This window comes from Chaetodon auriga, chromosome 22 (genome assembly GCF_051107435.1).
Source record: "Chaetodon auriga isolate fChaAug3 chromosome 22, fChaAug3.hap1, whole genome shotgun sequence".
Taxonomy (NCBI): domain Eukaryota; kingdom Metazoa; phylum Chordata; class Actinopteri; order Chaetodontiformes; family Chaetodontidae; genus Chaetodon; species Chaetodon auriga.
In genome coordinates this window covers 16,772,014-16,790,947 of record NC_135095.1, presented here as the reverse complement: position 1 = coordinate 16,790,947, position 18,934 = coordinate 16,772,014, and the positions used below count along the sequence as shown (strand labels likewise).

General features: G+C 43.7%; 2 protein-coding genes and 1 long non-coding RNA gene across 3 annotated transcripts; 2 read left to right on the top strand and 1 right to left on the bottom strand.

Moving 5' to 3' along the window:
- The first annotated feature begins 1,858 nt into the window (after positions 1 to 1,858).
- Positions 1,859 to 6,912, top strand: LOC143315188 (uncharacterized). The gene is made up of 6 exons (XR_013075870.1): positions 1,859 to 2,069; positions 4,062 to 4,086; positions 4,349 to 4,379; positions 4,513 to 4,589; positions 5,637 to 5,709; positions 6,146 to 6,912. It is a non-coding gene; the product is annotated as an uncharacterized LOC143315188 (long non-coding RNA).
- Positions 6,913 to 8,279: 1,367 nt separating this feature from the next.
- Positions 8,280 to 15,508, bottom strand: dclre1c (DNA cross-link repair 1C, PSO2 homolog (S. cerevisiae)). Its single transcript, XM_076722722.1, has 15 exons — positions 15,260 to 15,508; positions 15,061 to 15,112; positions 14,625 to 14,709; positions 14,216 to 14,275; positions 14,040 to 14,095; positions 13,854 to 13,955; positions 12,925 to 12,997; positions 12,407 to 12,547; positions 12,219 to 12,320; positions 11,826 to 11,962; positions 11,654 to 11,708; positions 11,297 to 11,385; positions 10,876 to 10,970; positions 9,702 to 9,788; positions 8,280 to 9,612 (listed from the first exon to the last, which is right to left on the bottom strand). Exons 1-15 carry the CDS (start codon positions 15,366 to 15,368, stop codon positions 8,867 to 8,869), a joined length of 1,989 nt encoding a protein of 662 aa, XP_076578837.1. The 5' UTR covers positions 15,369 to 15,508; the 3' UTR covers positions 8,280 to 8,866.
- Positions 15,509 to 15,780: 272 nt separating this feature from the next.
- On the top strand, positions 15,781 to 18,492 carry meig1 (meiosis/spermiogenesis associated 1). Its single transcript, XM_076722729.1, has 3 exons — positions 15,781 to 15,857; positions 16,385 to 16,571; positions 18,092 to 18,492. Exons 1-3 carry the CDS (start codon positions 15,841 to 15,843, stop codon positions 18,218 to 18,220), a joined length of 333 nt encoding a protein of 110 aa, XP_076578844.1. The 5' UTR covers positions 15,781 to 15,840; the 3' UTR covers positions 18,221 to 18,492.
- Positions 18,493 to 18,934: the final 442 nt, after the last annotated feature.

Below are 18,934 nucleotides of genomic sequence, written 5' to 3'. Positions count from 1 at the left end.
AGATTACACATTTCCACTCTTCCTGTCCGGTGAAGTGTCTCCAAATCTGGTGATTTTAAGTGAGAAGGCTTTAGGTAAACAGAATTAGAGATATTTACGTGGTTTGGGGTGTTTGGATTTGCAGTCCTAGAACAAACAGCAGAGGTATCATTTAAAACTGCTCAGCACGCTGAAACTGTGCTTGATGAAAAACCCTCAGCAGAAGTCATTTTGGCTTCCTGCTGGACATGCTGAGAACAATCAATTATATCCTGGAAGTCACTTTGCTTTACCCTGTAATTGAGGTGAATTTAGCAGAGAGGGTAGCTGCTGTTAGCCTTGAGCGTGTGAGTGTGTGTGTGTGTGTGTGTGTGTGTGTGTGTGTGTGTGGGTGTTATGACTCATTTAAGTTCAGCACAAAAGGAGCAGAGAGGAAGGAGGGCAGTGAAAAATAAAAAGTACTTTCGCTGCTCTGACGCTGGTTTTTCTTCCTCTGCAGTCGGACGGAAACACTTATTATCAAGTAATCACCAATGACGACAATCTGCCGATAATGGTCCTCTGCAAAATTCGATTATATTAAATAAATAATGTGAATCACTAGCTGACGCGCTGTAGTGACTACCAGATGTTCTTTGCTTATAAACTCTTGGATTCTGATACAGGCAACCCAGAACACTGTTGGGTGCTACAACACAATATAAAAGTGTGCATTTAACTTTAAATGTGATTCATCTTATCACAGGAAACAGGTTTTTGGCGGCACGGCTCTATGGAAGCTAACGGCAGTCAGTCTGTCCCAAACTCAACAACCACTGGATGAAATGACACACAGGCTTTCAAGGCAACCAGAGGATGAATCCTAACAGGCTTCGGGGATCCCCTCACCTTTCCTCTGGCGCCACCATCAGGTTGAAATTTGAACTCGTACTGGCACAAACGGTGTGCGGATTCATTTTATCCAGTCCGAACCAGAACTGCTCACCTGTGCTCATCCACCATTTCCTCCAGAAGCGTCTCTTCTTCTCAGACTGCAGCATGAATGAGATAATTGCTGATTGCTGGATATCGTCTCTGTTCTGCTGAGGTCACACACGGGAATTCGTGTTCTCACAGGGTTTGGGAAGTTGCCTGGTGACACAACTTTAATTGTAGTCGACCTATAGCTGGTGAGAGGTATCTCTGAGATGTGGTCATCTCTGCTGATGCATTCAGGCTCCTGTTGAACATGACATCAGTAAGAAAAGAAGCTTTATTTTCAGCATAAAGTATTTTTTTCATTGTCTTGTCTAAAGCAAACAGAGAAACAGGAACACAGAAGTTCAACATAGAAGTAAATCTTCTCCATCCTGCCCGTTTTTCCACTTCCTTTCTCTTATATCTCTTGTATTTATTTCTATTTTTCACCTACTTGTACATAATATTTATTTCATCTGTCTTTGTTCGGCTCTTCAGAGAGTCTGATTCTTTTATGTGCGGACACACACTTAAAGCAGATTCTGGGTCTGGTTCTGAACTTTGGTTTCCTTCAGCTCTACTGCAGCTTTAAAAAAAAAAAAAAAAAAAAAAAAAAAAATCTAACCCCCCCGAGAAATGGTCCCTCTGTGCCCCCCTCGGTCCTGATCCCACTCAAGTCCACGTCTGCTGTATTCAGGCAGAAAAACAACAATTAAATCGATTCCAGCTGACTTTGATCTACTTCCTTCAAATTGTGCAGAGATTTCAAACACACACACACACACACACACACACACTCCAAACAGGCTCTGCTTCGTCAACAGCAGGGGTGAAGCACACTTTGCTCCTCTCCCTCCTTCTTGTACTCCCCCCCCCCCCTCTTGCCGTCATTTTAATCCTTCCTCCGTGCTGAGAGGTGCAGCAGACAGAGGAGAAATAAGACGTCGTCTGTCATCTCTGTTTCCAGCTCCTCCTTTCCTCCTACCTGTGACTCCTCGCTCCTTCCTCCTTCCTCCTCTCTTTCGTTTGTTCGGTCTCTTTCTTCCTCGGAGCTTTCAGAGTCAGATGAGCGATGGGATGTGGAAATTCCTCACCAGCCGCCACCAAAAACAGCAGCAGCAGCAGCACTGCAGGTGAGAAACACCGAGAGGATGTTTTTGCATGAAATGCTCGTTTATGTGAGTCACTGGAAGCTTTTAAGAGAAAACAGCAGATAATGTAACACATGTAAAGTCTCTTCTCTCTCTTTTAGGCTTATCTAAGTTATTTTAGGAACTTTTTCAGTCATATAAGGCTGATCAAGGCCCACTCGGTCGTTTTTTGATCACATTGCAGGTAAACACACAGAGCAGATGAGATGAAGCACGCTCTCCATCCTCCTGTTGCGCTCATACCTGTTGTTTCAGCTTGTGTGCAGCGTTTCGTTGGTTAACACCGGTCACCTTTTAGGAGACGGGCCAAGTTTTGACTGCTACACCCTTAAAATACATTTTCAACGTGAAGTATTTAAGTGTTCATTGGACTGCCGGCCCGTCAGACGACTTCAGAAACACGGAGGCGTTACGTGTTTGAGGTTTTCAGTTGTGTACTCTGTGGTACTTTGTACTTTGAAAGTCCAACATCCACATACATGTATCACATATTGATGTTAATGTAACCTTTCATCGCCCCAGTGTCCCTCAAGAAGTACTCTAACTCAAGTTCTCCAGCTAAGCACGATTTTGAAGTACTTTTGCAGCTTTATACTTCGACTCACAGAGGCTAATACTGTACCTTTACTCCTTTACATTTGTCTGACAGCTTTAGTTACTTACTCAGATTGTTATTGCTCCTCCTCTTCAGTGAAAACCACGTATCTCCAGATGTGTTGATGCTGACTGTTCGTCGTCACAAAGCTGAAAACAGCCTGTTTTTCTGAGCTCATGAAACTTTTTAGAGATATGAGGTTCTCACAGGACGGCCGCACCACAGACGTGATGATCTTATAGAATAAGATGCAGATTAAAGCAGCAACAGGATATGAAGTAGTTCAATGAGCTCAAGCTGAAACATCCACAGCAGTAAAAACACATGAATGCAGCAGGAATATGAATCCTCAAACAGCAGATAGAAGAGGAAAACACTGCACTATGAGTACTTTTACTCGTCAGACTTTTCTTACATCTTGCTGATACTTTCACATACTGCACTGCTCCGACCGGGAGGTGCAGGTGGAGCAGCAGCTGGTAAAACTTTTGTGACTATTTCCAACATCAGAACCCGAAATCTGGGGTCCGCAGTGAGACATCAGGAGGTTATCCACCCGTCAGACTGAGACGAAGTTTGGTTCATACGTTAAAGGGAGAATATTTGAAGGCAGAAATAAATAATGCTGTCAGCTGAACACACTCTGGGGCTTTGTTGCTGCAGCTGGATTTGGTCTGGTGTGACCAGCAGCTAATGGTGGCTAATGTTAGCAAACTCTGGGTAGACCGACATTGTTGAATCACTTCACTGACTTCATGACTTTTCTCTGTTTGTCCAGATATTACACTGTACTTCAGGGTTTAACGTTATCCTGCTGTTACTCATTTCAATGGTCAGAATCATCAGGGCGACCTTTCATGTGGCACAACCATCAGGTCTCTCTGACTAAAACCTTCTTAGAATACAAGATATCCTGAAAATGAATTGGTCCCTGGTTTCCTAAAATCTTCTATAGGTATTCATGAATCTGTTAAACTATTTTCAATGATCTCATCAGATAATTCTGACTCATGCGTTGATGTGAAAGCAGGGTTTGACTCTTGCAGTTGGCAGAGGTGGAGCTCATTTTCAACTAGAGGACTGCAGCTGATGATTATTTTGTGTATTAATCACCTTCACAATGTTTGTTTAGTCAAACCAACAGTCAAAACCTCAAAACTAATGACATAAAATAACATTTATGTATGAAAAACAGCAAAAAGATCAAAGTAGTTAAAGTAATTTTCTGGAAATCTTTGAATCGATTGGCTGTACTTGTACATTTTCACAGGTTTTGTTTACGAAAATCCTCATCTGTACAGTAACTGGTGACTAAAGTTGTCCCAGACGTTGATGTAAATGTAGATTCACCTCACTCATCCCTCTGTTTGTGGCTCCAGGTCGCGCTGACTCTTCATCAAAGGTGTAAGTGAATTTTACACCGTTTACTTCTTTCATTAAAAACTCAACACACACACACACACACACACACACACACACACACACACACACACACGCACACACACACACACACATATACATAAAAGACCAAGTGCAAACACATTCGGATGTTAAAACATGTCAGTGTTGTCTGACCTTTCTCTGATGTTTAATGTGTGTGTGTGTGTGTGTGTGTGTGTGTGTGTGTGTGTGTGTGTGTGTATGTGTGTGTGTGTGGACAGATCAGGGGAGGCGGTGCCAGAAGATGACAAATGGAAGTGAGTTATTCTGTTCACATTTTCAGTGCACACACACACACACACTCACTTATGAATTAATACATGAATAACATTTGCGTGTCAGCTGACGTGAACCTGTTGAACGTGTGTGTGTGTGTTTTTGTGTGTATAGAAACTATGGAGGTGTGTATGTGGGTTTTCCTGCAGACCTGAGCAACATTCCTCAAGTACAGATAGGATCACTTAGAGGTAACACACACACACACACACACACACACACACACACACACTTAACCCTACCCTAACCTTAACCCCAGTCTTCATCCTAAAATGTAATGATTTACATTACGGGGACCTGCATTTTGTCCCCATAAGGAAGGCGAGTCCCCACAATGTGACTGTGTAAACAGATTTATGTCCCCACAGTGTGAGGAAGACATGGCCACACACACATACACACACAAACTTACTTACGTAGGTCACTTTCCCAAAAGGAGACAAGAGCAAGTGTGTCCCAGAAAGCGTGAGCCCGGCATGACTGTGCAGTCGCCTTCCTCATCTTCTTCGTTAGTCTGGAAAATCAGTTCTGAACCTGCACATTCTCTGCAGACCAACACTGACCCCTGTAACAGAAAGAGGACGGAGTGAGACATCTCAATCCATCACCAATCAATCAATCAATCAATCAGCTGAAATGGTTTTAATGGAGATAAAACCGTCTGAACACTGATGAGGGAAAAGCCCTTTGTCTGATGCCGTTTCTGCTCATTGATGAGATGTTTGTGTTTATGTGATTATTATACTGTTCTCAGGAGTTTACTGTGGTCTTTGGTGTTTATATGACGGTATTACATGTTGTCACAATGGCCCCTGCAGGCGGGGGCAGATTCAACATCCGACTTCTAGTATTTTAATCAATGTTATGACCCTGACATCATCTGGTGTGAGGCAGCAGAGCGTGGTACCAGACTCACGTATCCTATTCCTAATGACACACGCACACACACACACACGCACACACACACACGCACACGCACACGCACAGCCTCAATTTCCTGTTGAGTCTCCAGGGTCATGAGAGTATGGGAGAGAGAAAACACACAATCACTGCATGTGTGTTTTTTTTAATCTTTCTGACCCTCACATGCACGCGTGTGTGTAAAAAAAAATACTGTGTATGTGTTTTATATTTTGTAAGTGCTACAAGTGCATTTAATTGTTATTACATATGGCGTGTGTGTGTGTGTGTGTGTGTGTGTGTGTGTGTGTGTTAATTAATGAAACTGTCCTCCACAGAGATTGAAAGTAACTCGTTGTCCCTCAGGAAGCCGCTGTGGGGGAACGGACTCTGATTTTAATGAAGAGCCAGGTCTGTGCTTGTTTCTGTGTGTGTGTGTGTGTGTGTGTGTGACAGCCTCCTCCAGTTTCTCTCCACCTTTCCATTAATGAGAGCTATGATGTCATGTCAGCGTTTAAAGGGGCGTACCAGTGATTTTGCTTGTTTCTCAAAATCAATCATTTCTACTGTTTCAGTTCTAAACAGTTTAAAAATCAATTTCACGGCTTATTTTGTATTTTGGTGGATTTCAAGCAGAAGAGCATCTTCTTATAATATAAGAGAGTAAGTGAGCACTGCACCAAACCGCTGGGTGTTCTGATCACTGTACAGTCAATCTAAGACCTGTCACGTACTCACAATGTGCTTTAACAGGATCGTTTCCCCAGCGAGATCAATAAAGTTTTATCTAATGTTTGAAAGACAGTCTAACTCCTGCTGTCATTCATACCTCTCTGTGAACTGAAAGGTGCTGCAGAAGGATGATACGGCAGGAAAGAGAGGAAGAAGAGGAAGAAGAAGAAAGCCTCCAGGCGCTCTCAGGTCCTCAGTGTTGTCATCAGGATCCCACCGGGTCTCAAATGGGAACCGGCAGCACCTGGTGGACCTGCTCTTGTTTCTCAGCGCCTCCTGTGAGGACCAAACCAGGATCATCTCCGCCTGGTTTCACCGAGCGTGGAGCCTCCTGCAGCAGATGTCAACCTGGACTTCCATCGTTGCACGAAGAGGCTGCAGGTTTTCCAAAGGGTGCGCTTCATTTGCGGCACGCTGCGTGTTGTGTAGCTGCTTAATGAAGTGCCAGCAGCAGGTGCTACAGTGAACGTCCAGCAGCTGATTAGCACTAAACGGCAGATCCAGAGGCTGAAGCTGCGCTGTAGCTCTCCTTGTTGAGGGTGAGGAGCATCAAGCAGGACTATCTTTAAGACACATTAAAGGGTCCAGTGATACTCAGCTAACATATGCCATGAAAATAGCAAAACCAACAATAAACTGATGCAAATAGCACATTTACTTTGTGCATCCAGAGCTCGATCTATCTGAAAATAGTCCCCAACAAACGCACTGCTTCTTCCTTTTCATGTAATGTTTGCTTAAAACTCCACTGAGCAGCTGTTTTAGGAAATGAGTGAGCCTCTTTTAAATGAAACAATATGTCTGTGACCTGTTTTTAAAGATTCACATCTCCAGTCGGAACCGATGGGCTGCAGAGAACTAGACAAGGAAAAGCATAGAGACAGGCTGCCATGTTGGTTTTGGTATTTTCATCAGATTTGTTGGCAGCAAGAAAGATATAGAATATAACCAGCTTTGTGTTTTAGGTTATTTGCAGCTATCACTCAAATAAAACAGCTGCACGTTGTCCAAGGTTTACAAAGAGCTTTCCAGTCTAAAAGTAATAAAGGCAGGATGAAGACTTCAGTCCTCACCTGTTTGCTTGGTTGTAATGAAAACCTGCAGACTCTTGGCCCTCCAGGACACTAAGTGGCTCCTGCTGTGAGATGACATCTGTGAATCGTCTCCTCCTACATGGAAAAGAAGCCAAATTATGTTGCACACACGCATATACGCAAGTTGCACGGCTGGTTTTACACAGGCTCCAATGTGTCGCATGTTGTTCCAATAAACTGGAAACTGTTGAGGTTGTAGCAGCATCGAGCCACAATCATTTGATTCAGCATCAAAGACTTAACTGCAAATGATGCAAAATGCAAAACAAGCTCAGAGATCAGAGCTCATTAAAGGTTTACACTCATCACATCTGCTGCTCTACTAATTTAACAACCATTTACATACAGTCACTCTACTGTCAGAAAAACACTGGATATAAACATGTTTCATGACGCAGCACAGGACATTTCTCCACAAACAATGGCCCCTGACTTCACTGTCTGGACACTGTGTATTTTTGCTCATTTGCCTTTGTAAGTGATTGAAGGTGGAAGTGAAAGATGGAAATGTGAACAATGAAATCAGCAGTCGAAGTGCTTCATGACTGCCAGCGGAAGAATGTCTGAACTGAGGCTGAAGCGAGTTTGTGGAAATGTGTCATTTGGCTCACAAAGAAAGTAACATCAGACCAGATTTGTTAAAAAAAAAAAACTACACTAATCAATAAGGTTTGATATAAAAACAAGAATAAAGAAAGAAAGATCAACATTGATGCAGCAGAACAACAGACATCGTCCTTTTCATCCCCGTCAAACCTGCCGCCTACATTACCCACAATGCAAGCTGACTCGCATTCACTCGGCTGCACAGATCCAGGTGTTATGTCAGCTACATCTGGAGGCACTAAAGGTTTTATAGAACTCTCTTTTCCACACATGCAGCAGGACCAGCGCCTGTAAACAGACCTTCATGTGTCTTTCAGTAGCGACCTCGCTCAGGTGGATTCATAGTGCCTGGAAATGTTTGCAAGAGTTAAGTAAAATCTCTTTCCCCCAAAAGCTGCTTTCATGTTTCAAGTTTTCTCACCTCAACGATGCTTTTGTGAAATGTTCTCACACAGTCATGTCTACAGAAAGATCCCGAATAAGTGGTAATTCTCACAAGGTTGAATGTTAACTAATAATAATAATAAAGCAAAACTTAAATTTCAATGCTTGAAAATTAAACACTTTTAATTTGAAACAATAGTTCTGCCTTCATACAAAACTACTCGACGTCACATCAAGACGTGAAGAGTTTACAGAACCAACCACAAACTGTTAACAGGAAGGGAAAGCGAGCGTTGAAGCACACAGGTGTGCTGATGCATGTAGGCCACAGGTGAGCTTAAAGTGCATTGGATGAACTGTTCACGTGCTGCTCTGCGTGCTGAGGTTTGTGTGGTTCGAGGAGAGCTGTACGAGCTGTTAGGGGGTGCATGAACGCGACAAACAAAAACAGGGGTGACCCTTTGATATCTGTGCCGACAAACGTCAACAGTATGTGACGCCTCCAAGATTTTGCTGTGGACCCTGATGGAGGCTCGTCAAATGTCACAGAAGCTTGCCAGATTTCCTCAAACTGGCCCAAAAAAATGAGTTCATTTGTGTTTAACCTTAAACCTTTTAGCCTTGTAGCTGCAGACAGCTGCAACAGATTCAACCTGAACCCGTCATGCTCACAGTCTGAGCCCACGAGGACATTCATTCTTGGCCTGTTTCGAGATGTCCACTGTGGACAAACAGAGGGAAGTGAATTCCTTTCAGTCTCGCTTTCTGGTGACCATTTCCTCTCCTGCCGCCAGCTTCCTGTATAACTGCGACAGTTCATCAGGCCGCGGCATTTTAGACTCCGGTGAGCAGGGAACATCAAAGTCAGACGACACCTGAGACTCCTCCAGCTCCGATTGGACCTTTTGGTCGTTGCTCTCCGTCTCCTGAGGCAAAGCATTGGTCCTCGAGTGTCCTTGTTCCCACCCCCGCTGCTCTGGCTGGAGAATCAAGGTGTCAGGTAAACACGAGTCCTGGTTCTGGGAGGAATGATTGGACAGTGAGGTGGACAGGGTCAGACTGAAGCTTTCATCAATGGCGGGAGTTTCTTCTTCTTCACTGAACAGTTCTGGGGTCTGCGAATCAGTCACTCTGGAGGGGGAGGTGCTCAGGACAGAGCAGCAGGATTGGCTGTTGTGGCTGTTCTGGCTGTCAGTCAGCGTCTCCGCTGTGAAGAAATCCTCCCATTTTGGAGGATGAGAGGAAGCGTGTCCGTCTACCTCCATCTCCTTTATCTCACCTTCTTTATTCCTCTCGCTTTCCTTTAGCGCTCCGTTCACCTCCTCCTTCGCCAGCTTTGTGTCCCCCTTGCCCTCGTTCTCCTCCTCCTGATCCTCATCATCTCCCTCTTCATCATTGGACTCGGTGCAGTCCACATAGTTGCTTGCAGCCGCCTGCGCGTCTGTGACCGTCAGAGGTGAAAACTCCTCCACACACACAGGGGGCGCCGTTGTCTCCACTAATATCACCAGATCAAAAAAGTGAATTAAGGATTAAGTGAATAACAATAATGATAATAAATAGATAAAAATTTAAATATCTAAGCACCATTTGTTATTTCTTTGCTCAGGACCATCTTCTTCCTCACTGGTGCCAAGTCCAGGCCGTCAAACAGCTCGTCATCGCTGTCCGAGTCTGAGCGGAGAACAACAGACACTTAATACTTTAATTAGACAAGTGATGATGTTTGTCAATAAGCAAAGCTGAGACTGATCGTCGGTGAAAAGTCAAATATCTTTGTAGGATGCCGCCTGTTGTTTCATGGTTTGGCTGCGGTCGTTATTGCTGCACATGCAAACCTGCAGCATCTGAAACGAGCCTTGGAGAGGCTGCGTCCCGTTATTCATTTAGAACAAAACCCTTATAATGGATGCAAATGCTTCACACCGGTTACACTCAGCAGACACACACCACACACACACACACACACACACACACACACACACACACACAGACAGCAGGCTGGAAAATTCTCACAAACCTTTAGCTCATAACAAAAAACCTGAAAATAGACGGCTGTATAACACAACACGGTGCAGCAGGCAAAGGTAGTTCTACACAAAGAGCCTCAGAAACAGGAACACCAGCATGGACCAAAACTGTAAACGCCAAACCTTCTGCAGCAGCGTCAACTCGTGCAATAACTCCTCAAACTCGGGGGTCAGACAACGACTACTGACCTACAGCAGAGTGAGAGGATATCCATCGCCTGGGCTGCATCCTGCCTCAGAGGCATCGAGGGAGGCTGGTGAGGCGTCTTCAGCTCAGCGAGGTTGTGGACTGTTTGCTTTTCCACAAATTAGTGAGTTTAATCAATAACCAATAACCTTCTTACAGTACAACTTCCAGAGACCTGCTGTGTGTGCGCCCTCTGCTGGAGCTAATGTCTTAATTCATCTGTAAAGTGTATTAATTCATCCTTCTTTCTAATGGGTGGCGGTGCAAGAGGATCAGCATCATATTTTTCCCCTGGGACGACCTCTCAACCTCTGGGTGTTTGCAGGGATTCATTTTCTGGTCCAAACGATCTGAACAAACAGAACATTCGGCTGGTTTGTCTGAAGCACGCTTTAGATTTCCTCCTGCACGTGGCGACCTGTAAACAAGCGTCACCGCTATGGAGGCAGATACAGACGTGCTGCAGTGCAGAGCACCTGTTGTGGTAATGTGCGTGTGCGTGTGTGTGTGTGTGTGTGTGTGTGTGTGTGTGTGTGTGTCTCACCATATGTAGGCCTCTCCGCCATGCTGCGTTTGAGGACTCCCAGAGGTTTGTATATGAACACTTGATCAGCCTGGTTCCTGCACATCAGCTTCAACCTGTTCAAACACACAGCGTCAATGTGAACAAACAGATCCAATTTCTCACATCTTACATTTAATTACTGATTAATCCACTGATTGTTCTCTCAGTTAATTGGTCAATTATTTGGTCTATACAATGTCAGAATTTGATTTTCTGATGTCCTTAAATGGCTTGTTTTGTCCAACCAACAGTCCAAACCCAAAGATATTCACTTAACTATGACAGAATAGTCACCTTTACACTGGTTAACATCATAAATACAGCAAACAGAATGAAAACTTTAACATCACTGAAAATGTCGGCTTTACAGGTTAATGAGAATAAATGAAACTTGACTCACATCTGTGTGACCTCAGTCAGTGTCCGACCGATGGGGATGACATTGGGGTAGATGTTGACTGGCCGGAGGTAGGAGAGGAAGTCTTTAAGCTGAAATCATAGAGGAACCCAAAATGTGTTTAAAGTACAGAAATAAGGAAAGAAACACAAACAGCTTGATTGTACGAGACCCCGAGCTGAGGCTGAGCTACATGACTATCATGAATAAAATCAGATGCGGAGAACGAGAACAGTAGCAGACCTGATTCTGGATAAAGGCTTTGATTATACTCGTGTTCGTAACAAACTGATGTGCCGTTGATGTCTAACCACAGAGTCTAAACTCTGGTGTAATGGTTTAAATAAGAGACTGAGGCACCTCTGAGTAGGAGGAGTGGAAACTGAAGCAGGCTCTGAAGGAACTGGCTCCTGTTCTGGAAGAAGGATAACAATGCATGCTCAGCTCCGATAAACCAAATGTGATGTGATCTATAAAAAATTCTACATACATAAATGTAATGAGAGTCAGAGTCATCTGAACCTGCTCTTACTTTATAATAACGTTGGTTTTCTTCATTCTCTCTCCGAACCACATGGTGGACGGTTTGATGCTCACGATACGCAGAGGAGTCCCGTCAGAGGCCGTGCAGCCACACGGCAGCCTGCTGCCCTGGAAGAACTCCTCATCCTGTGTGCGCACGCACACACACACACACACACACACACACACACACACACACACACACACACACACACACACACCACAGCTCAGTCAAGGCCAGAGTTACGTGTACATCAAAAGCGATTACATCCACGCTTCACACAGCCTCTCTGCTCTGCTTCCCAGTGAGTGAGTGTGTGTGTGTGTGTGTGTGTGTGTGTGTGTGTGTGTGTGTGTGTGTGTGTGTGTGTGTGTGTGTGTGTGACAGAGACATGGAGTGGACCTTAGGGTGTCGACAGGCGTGGATCTGCGTCCTGCGGTCAGTCGTCACGTAGCTCAGGATCTCCGGCATCTTCTTAAACATCGCCAGACTCCTGACATGGATCTGAGAGTCCGATCGGACAAAAGGATACGTAAACATGAAACTGCACTTCAGCAGGAGGCAAGGTGTGTGTGTGTGTGTGTTGTTACCTGTGTGTTGAACTCCTCTCCCAGGTTGGTAAACAGGTATTCATATCCATATGCAGCTTTACAGTTGAGCCACACAACATGATATGAACTCTGACTGATCCAGTTTCCAACAAGCTCTAAGATACCATTCAGACAGACCTCCTAAACACACACACACACACACACACACACACACACACACACATACACACAAATGACATGATATAAAGATATCCCTTTACTGCAGTAGCCTAAAGCTGGAACCAGACATTTTGTCATCTTTTCTTGAAAAAAATGACTCGATCGTTTGACATAATTCTTGCTGTATAATCTTCTGTTGATCAACTGATGAACTGCTGCAGCTCAACACTTCCCTGACCTGCGATATTTTCCACTCTCAGTTAATCTCCAGTTTGAGCACAGAGTGTCTGAACTGTGTTGCTACATGAATCTGATTCCTGTTTGGGCTTCACCTGTAAAGACTCCAACACGCCTGCAGTTCCACAGCCACTGAATCCTGTTCCCATCTAAAAACTTACCCGGGAAGGAATTTGGTAGAATCGTGGGTCGTAGAAAGTGGAGTCCACATAGACACTCTGAATGTCCTTCACTCTGTACGTGAAACAGGAAAAAAAACAGCATCAGCTACACGAGCGATGATGATGAAGCAGATGAGACGAAGCACATCGCGACGTGAAAGCTCCACTGGACCTCCGAGAACATGGAGTCCGTGTTAACTGTCAGTTCATCTTGATAAACCTTTGTTAGTCACACGCTTGTATGGAAGTCTTCATCAGGGTCCAACACAGGAGGACACACCTCAGTCTGACCTTTGTATGCTTCGTTCAATGTGACAAGCAGATGACTCCTTCCATGAGGTTTATTCCTTCATAAAGGCCGAAAAGCAGCTCAAGGCAGAAACAAGCCTTTATGGAGGGCTGTGTAATACGTAACCCTGGTCTCTAATGGTTTCCACAGAGACGCTCAGAGAAGCAGCTGTGTGCAAGTTAACCACACACATATGTCTCAAACCAAAGTGTTAGTCTTCATCCTTGAAGTCTTTTCTATTTGTGAAACTGAAAAATACTGTGTGAAAACACTTCTGACAAAGTACAAATCACATGTTTGTGATGCATGTCCAAATTTGCTGGAGGGAAGTGCCAAATTTGGGGGAAAACACCGACTGCGACTGTTTTCACCAGCCGACAAGAACCAGTGGGTGTTTTCAACCATCTGGCCTCAGGGGTTTTGTGCCTTGTGAGTCAATTCTTGGCTAGTTTAATGTATTGTTTAAGTTATAGCTTAAGTATTTCTGTTGGATACACTAGTGATGGAAACTATACATGTTTGCTTAAATCTAATAATCTCTGACTGACAGAACATTCACTGTCTGCTTCTCCAAAAACTTCTGCGACTGTTGGGAGACTCGAATAGACAGAAAACAGTGACGATGTTCATTAGGACCAACCTGCTGCCAGAGTGCAGATGTTCTATTCTGGAGGCGTCTCCAGCAGCCAACCTGAAGTCTCCTGTATACAACACGTTTCCCTGGGAACCTTCAAACAGGAACCTACGGACAGGATGTCTCAATGATTATTTTTCAGACAGGATAAGGAAAATTTAGAGTTTAGAGTTTTCAAAAGGTTTGACTTGCATAACAGAGCCGGGACAGTGGCCCGCAGGAAGCAACGTGACCACGAGATCTTCTTTCTGTCAAACAAACACCAGAAATGTCATTAAAAGAAATCAGCCAGAAGGACACTGACAATTAAGCAAATGCCAAATCTACATGTCTGACTCTGGGACAGTTAGGAAACCTTCAGTTTTTACCTCTCCAGACGCTTCGTCAACCAGAGAAATCTGTGTTGGGCTCTCCAGCTCTAAGGGAACCTACAACAGATCATTCATCAAGAGAGGAAGAGAATATGATCCATGAGAGAAGAGACAATTCCACAACCCATAACCTCACTGGCCTCGAAATACCAGAATGCAAAGCAACCATAAGACATGACAGGTTCTGTGTAAGAGCCAAAAATCGCTCTCAGAAAGACAGAAAGTTAACTGAAATTAATTAATCAAGTTGAAAAAAAAAAAAGACTCCTGGAATCCACAGCCACGAACCATCAGTGTACAAACATGCAAAGAGTTCGTGTAAATAAGCAGATATGTCTCTTATGTCTACTCTTGACTTATTATTGCCGGATTTCAACGCCGTCTCCAGATCCGAGAGGGGACTTACAATGTATTCCTCCCAGAAAGCGTACTTGGGATTGTTCAGGAGGAGCTCTTTGGTCACGAAGGAACAGTACAGCCGGACTGTACGACTGGAACAGAAAGAGAAAACAAAGGCATGAGGATGACAGACACAGACACACAGTTAGTACATGAGTATTACTGCCCTTACAGCTACCCCAGAGCTGCCTTTATCAGCAGTTCAGTGAGATATGTATTTGACTGTACAGATGGGGGGATGTGATTCCACCTGCAGGATAGAAAATATTTAAAACCTACAGACTATTTTAATGACTTCAGTGAAAATGTGTAAGGAGTAAAAACTGCAGCTGCAGCTTAAACGGCTTGTTGCGTTATTGTGCAGCACAAACATCACAAACGGTGAATGACAGTTTTCCCTCTTTGTCAGTTAAACTCTGCTCAAAGACACAAACTGTCCTCACCTGGACCGTAGCTTTCTCTTCAGTATTGGTCCTTTCAGTCCTTTCATGTGATCTGTAAAGGCAAGGTTGATGAACAGTGCGGTAATCTGTTGTTTCAAGCCCATGTGAGTTGTACATGTTATCGGTTTTACTTAATAGAGTCATTTAAGTCGAACATACACGGGCTGGTGATGCTAACTTGGCTAACTACCAAGCTCACCTTTGTGACAGTGGGAGAGGAAATATGCCCGGGCATGTAAGTTCTCCCGGTCGAACCGGTCCAGAGAAATCGTGGGATACTCCTTCATTCGACCTGCAAACGAACTCATCTTTACACCGAACCCTTTGGATGCACTGTCTGAAATAATTAGCCGTTTTTTTTCCGGTGGAGAAAGACTATTTCGTTGACAGCATCTCCGGGAACGCCGGTGTTTGTTTATCCCGCCCACCAACTGCAGTTCCTCTTCTTCTGCGTTTCGTTTTACGGTGGTTCAGCCGTTTTTAGTTGATATTGTCGCCATCTACAGTCTACTTACGCTTCGGCATTCTGGTTTTGAAATACTCCTGTCCTTCAGCGTGTGAAAAACAACAAATCATTTTTTCCGTGCTATCTTTCTTTAAGAAACAGAACAGCACTGCCTCAGAATGGTCTGTTTCTATCTTTGGTCAGCTACCCACATTTTTGCCATGTCCTTTGGCGCCATCTTCTGGAAACTTCTGGCTTCTGTCCTCCAACATAGAAGAAGAAAGTTCACGGTAACCAGGCAACCGAAGAGACGCAAATTACTAACTGGAAAACAGATGTTTTTAAAACTAATGTAAGTAAAGTGTTGTTTTCATAAATTATTGGGTGGGAAGAGTGACAATTAATGTCTGCAAGTGCGAATATATGAGACTGTGAGCTGTTCTCAACTGTGTTTATTTACAAGAAAAGCAGATGGTACTTGTCTGTCGGCCGACACGCACGAAACCTCCTTTGAGAAAGCGGTATTTTAAAGTATCACCGCTTGTATTTATATACGTTAATACACAGATTATTTCTTTTTGATCTGCTAAAATGACATGAATTCAGTGTTTAGTTCGGCATACATTCAATACATTTAGCACCGTTTATTTTTGTAAAATGTTGCTTTTTATGACCGGCAAGTGTGCCACTCAGTCTTCCTCTTCCATAATACGTCAGTTCCACCAAGTGCACAATGTAAATTTATTGTCAACAAAGTGCTGCTTGGGGAGTCATTTTATGCCACATTTACCATAACATCTTTAGGAAATATGAACCTCAATATATTGTATTATAAATACTTTTAAGCCATTTTCTTGTTCTATCGTGTCATGTCGTCAGAGGCCAGTCTGTTTCTGTGACATCTCTCAGCATCACCACCATGTCCTGCACTACTGATAACAATTACAAGCCGAAGTCCATGAGCAGAGCCAAAAGATGGACGGCAGAAGTGGAAAACCTATTCAGATTCCAGGACGCTGGCTACAGAGATGAGCTGGAGTACATACAATTCAAGCAAGGGGTCTTGGTAAATATTCTGATCTGAATGTGTCATTGCTTCAGAGAGAGGAACATGTTGGGGAACAAGGGGGTGACGTCGTGGGAACTTAGTTTATACTGTAGGTATTTTATTTTATTTTATTTTATTTTATTTTATTACTGGGTGTTAGGCAGAACGCCTGAGTGATTATTTAGGACCTAAAGATGCAGACCAGAGAGGGAATTAGTAAAACAATAATAATTTATTTTTAACAAGAAATGTGCAACAGAAAACGCACTCATAAGGAGTGGACAAATGAAACACAAAGCACACTCAAAAAGAGTGGAAATTAACAAAGGGAGCTCAGACGAATCAGGTTTCTGAGGCAAGGCACATGCTGACGAGGCAGGCAAACAAGCTGAAACACAAAGCACACTATCAGTGGCAGTCCAACAAAGCTGAACATTAACACAACTCACAAGGGGAAGAGATAGCAACCGTGGCGCCCACACTGAATGTACAAAAACACCACCAGGGATTCAGGACAATCCAGCAACAGATAGGAGAGAGCTCTCCCATTTTATCCTGTGCCTAATGTCATGCGCATCAGGTGTGCACCTGAGGAGGAGACACGCCCAGCTAGACAGTCAGGGGAAAACAGACAGACAACACATAACACTGGGAAAAGGAAAAAAGGAAACACTAGGAACAGACAGGTCTGCAGGATCGTAACACTGGGTGCCTGTTCTGTTGTCATGGGGCACAGTGTGACCTTCTGAATGACAAGCTGAAGTTTTGGGGGAGATGGGAAATGAGTTCAACACAGCATTTTATAAATCAGCTAACATTAATTTCAAAATGATACGGCTTAACTACACTGGAGGGGAACAGATGATAACAAAATGAGGACAGGCTTAGTTCTTAAATAACTACAGGGTGCGTTTGTGTTTTAACTTTGGAACAAACTGACATCCAGAGATAAACAGTATGAGGAACAAACTGTAGCCCTATAGCTTATATGTTATAGTATGTGTTGTATGTGTTGACATGGCCCGCCACTTGATATCAATTTATGGTGAAATCCGGCCCACTGCGTTCATGGCCTGGTCCGCTGTCAGGACTGGGGAAAAAATATCCAATTTCTGAGTTGAACAGCATAATCACCACGTGAAACCAAGCAGGAAAAACCAAAGATTTGGCACTCTGCTAACGTCAAACGTTGTTTAGTCAAGATGTCTCTTTCAAAGACCAAAAGGAAGGTTGATGCACATGAGTATTTCTTTGTCGAGTTTAAGGGGAATGCCACCTGTCTCATCTGCAAAGAGAAAATTGCCGTGCTTAAGGAGTATAACCTCAAGCAGCATTATTCAACTAAACATGCGGAGCAGTATGCAAAGTACCTGGGACACAACAAGTTGCACAGCTAAAGAAAGGCCTGTCCTTCCCATAGCTTTCCAAGATATTCACGAGGACCATGTGCATTTTTGGAAGCACATATCTCTGTGAGAAGCTATTCTCCACCAGTGTTACCGTGTTAAATATCATCCCTGTCTCTGTTTCTGTCTCAGATTGACAGATGGCCAGAGACCGGCTTTGTGAAGAAGCTCCAGCGCCGAGACGGCACATTTTATTATTTCAGCAGAAAAAGGGAATGCCACGACCGTGATGTCCACAAAGTAAAAATGTACAAATATTAAAGCACCCTGGACACAGCGGCAGCCTGTTAACAGACACCATGGCCACAGATACAGCCCAGGAGTACTTCACTTTAAAGTCATTAAAGTCTGTGTTCACTCACTCTCCATCACTGTGTAAACCTGAAGTTTGTCTCACCTAAAACTTGGACTAGTTCCGACAAACACAACATGCTGCCTGAGGTGAACTTGTGTGTAATGTTAGTGCAGCACAGAAGAAGTTTTACTGAGATGCATTTGCATTTTCATTTACATGAGTTAAGTAATAATTCAGATTTAATGACATCATTGTAATAATAACCTTATCATTTTTTTTTTTTTCCTTTTTGTCTACTGTGTGGAGCTACAGGGTTTAATGAGGAGAGATTTCAAGCCCACTCCCTGAAGCATTCTGGTTTTTCTTTTTTTTTTTTCTTCTTTTGCTGGGATTACTTACTGGGCCTGTCACACTCTCCTCATGTGATGGTAACATGGGGGTGAGATTACGTATTTACCCCACTGCCTCTCAGATCTGAGCTTTTTCCCCAGATCAAGGACCTTATCGCTTTCTTTAGCTGCCTGAGGAATGAGATTTTTAAGGTTTATTAACTTGTAATTAGAAATAAAGTTGACCTCTCTTGCAAGCTGATGTGACTGCACCCTGCTGCACTACACACAGCGAGGCAGGTGAGTATTGCCAAGTTTCATTATAGCCTGCATACTTGACATTATATTCAT

What these genes read in the sequence shown, in the direction of transcription:
- dclre1c (XM_076722722.1), bottom strand. Translation starts at nt 15,368, where the DNA reads ATGAGTTCGTTTGCAGGTCGAATGAAGGAGTATCCCACGATTTCTCTG. An exon ending in CCTCTCCCACTGTCACAAAG is followed by an intron (nt 15,113 to 15,259) that starts GTGAGCTTGGTA and finishes TTGCCTTTACAG; the next exon opens with ATCACATGAAAGGACTGAAA. An exon ending in AAGAGAAAGCTACGGTCCAG is followed by an intron (nt 14,710 to 15,060) that starts GTGAGGACAGTT and finishes TTTCTGTTCCAG; the next exon opens with TCGTACAGTCCGGCTGTACT.
- meig1 (XM_076722729.1), top strand. An exon ending in AATTCAAGCAAGGGGTCTTG is followed by an intron (nt 16,572 to 18,091) that starts GTAAATATTCTG and finishes TTTCTGTCTCAG; the next exon opens with ATTGACAGATGGCCAGAGAC.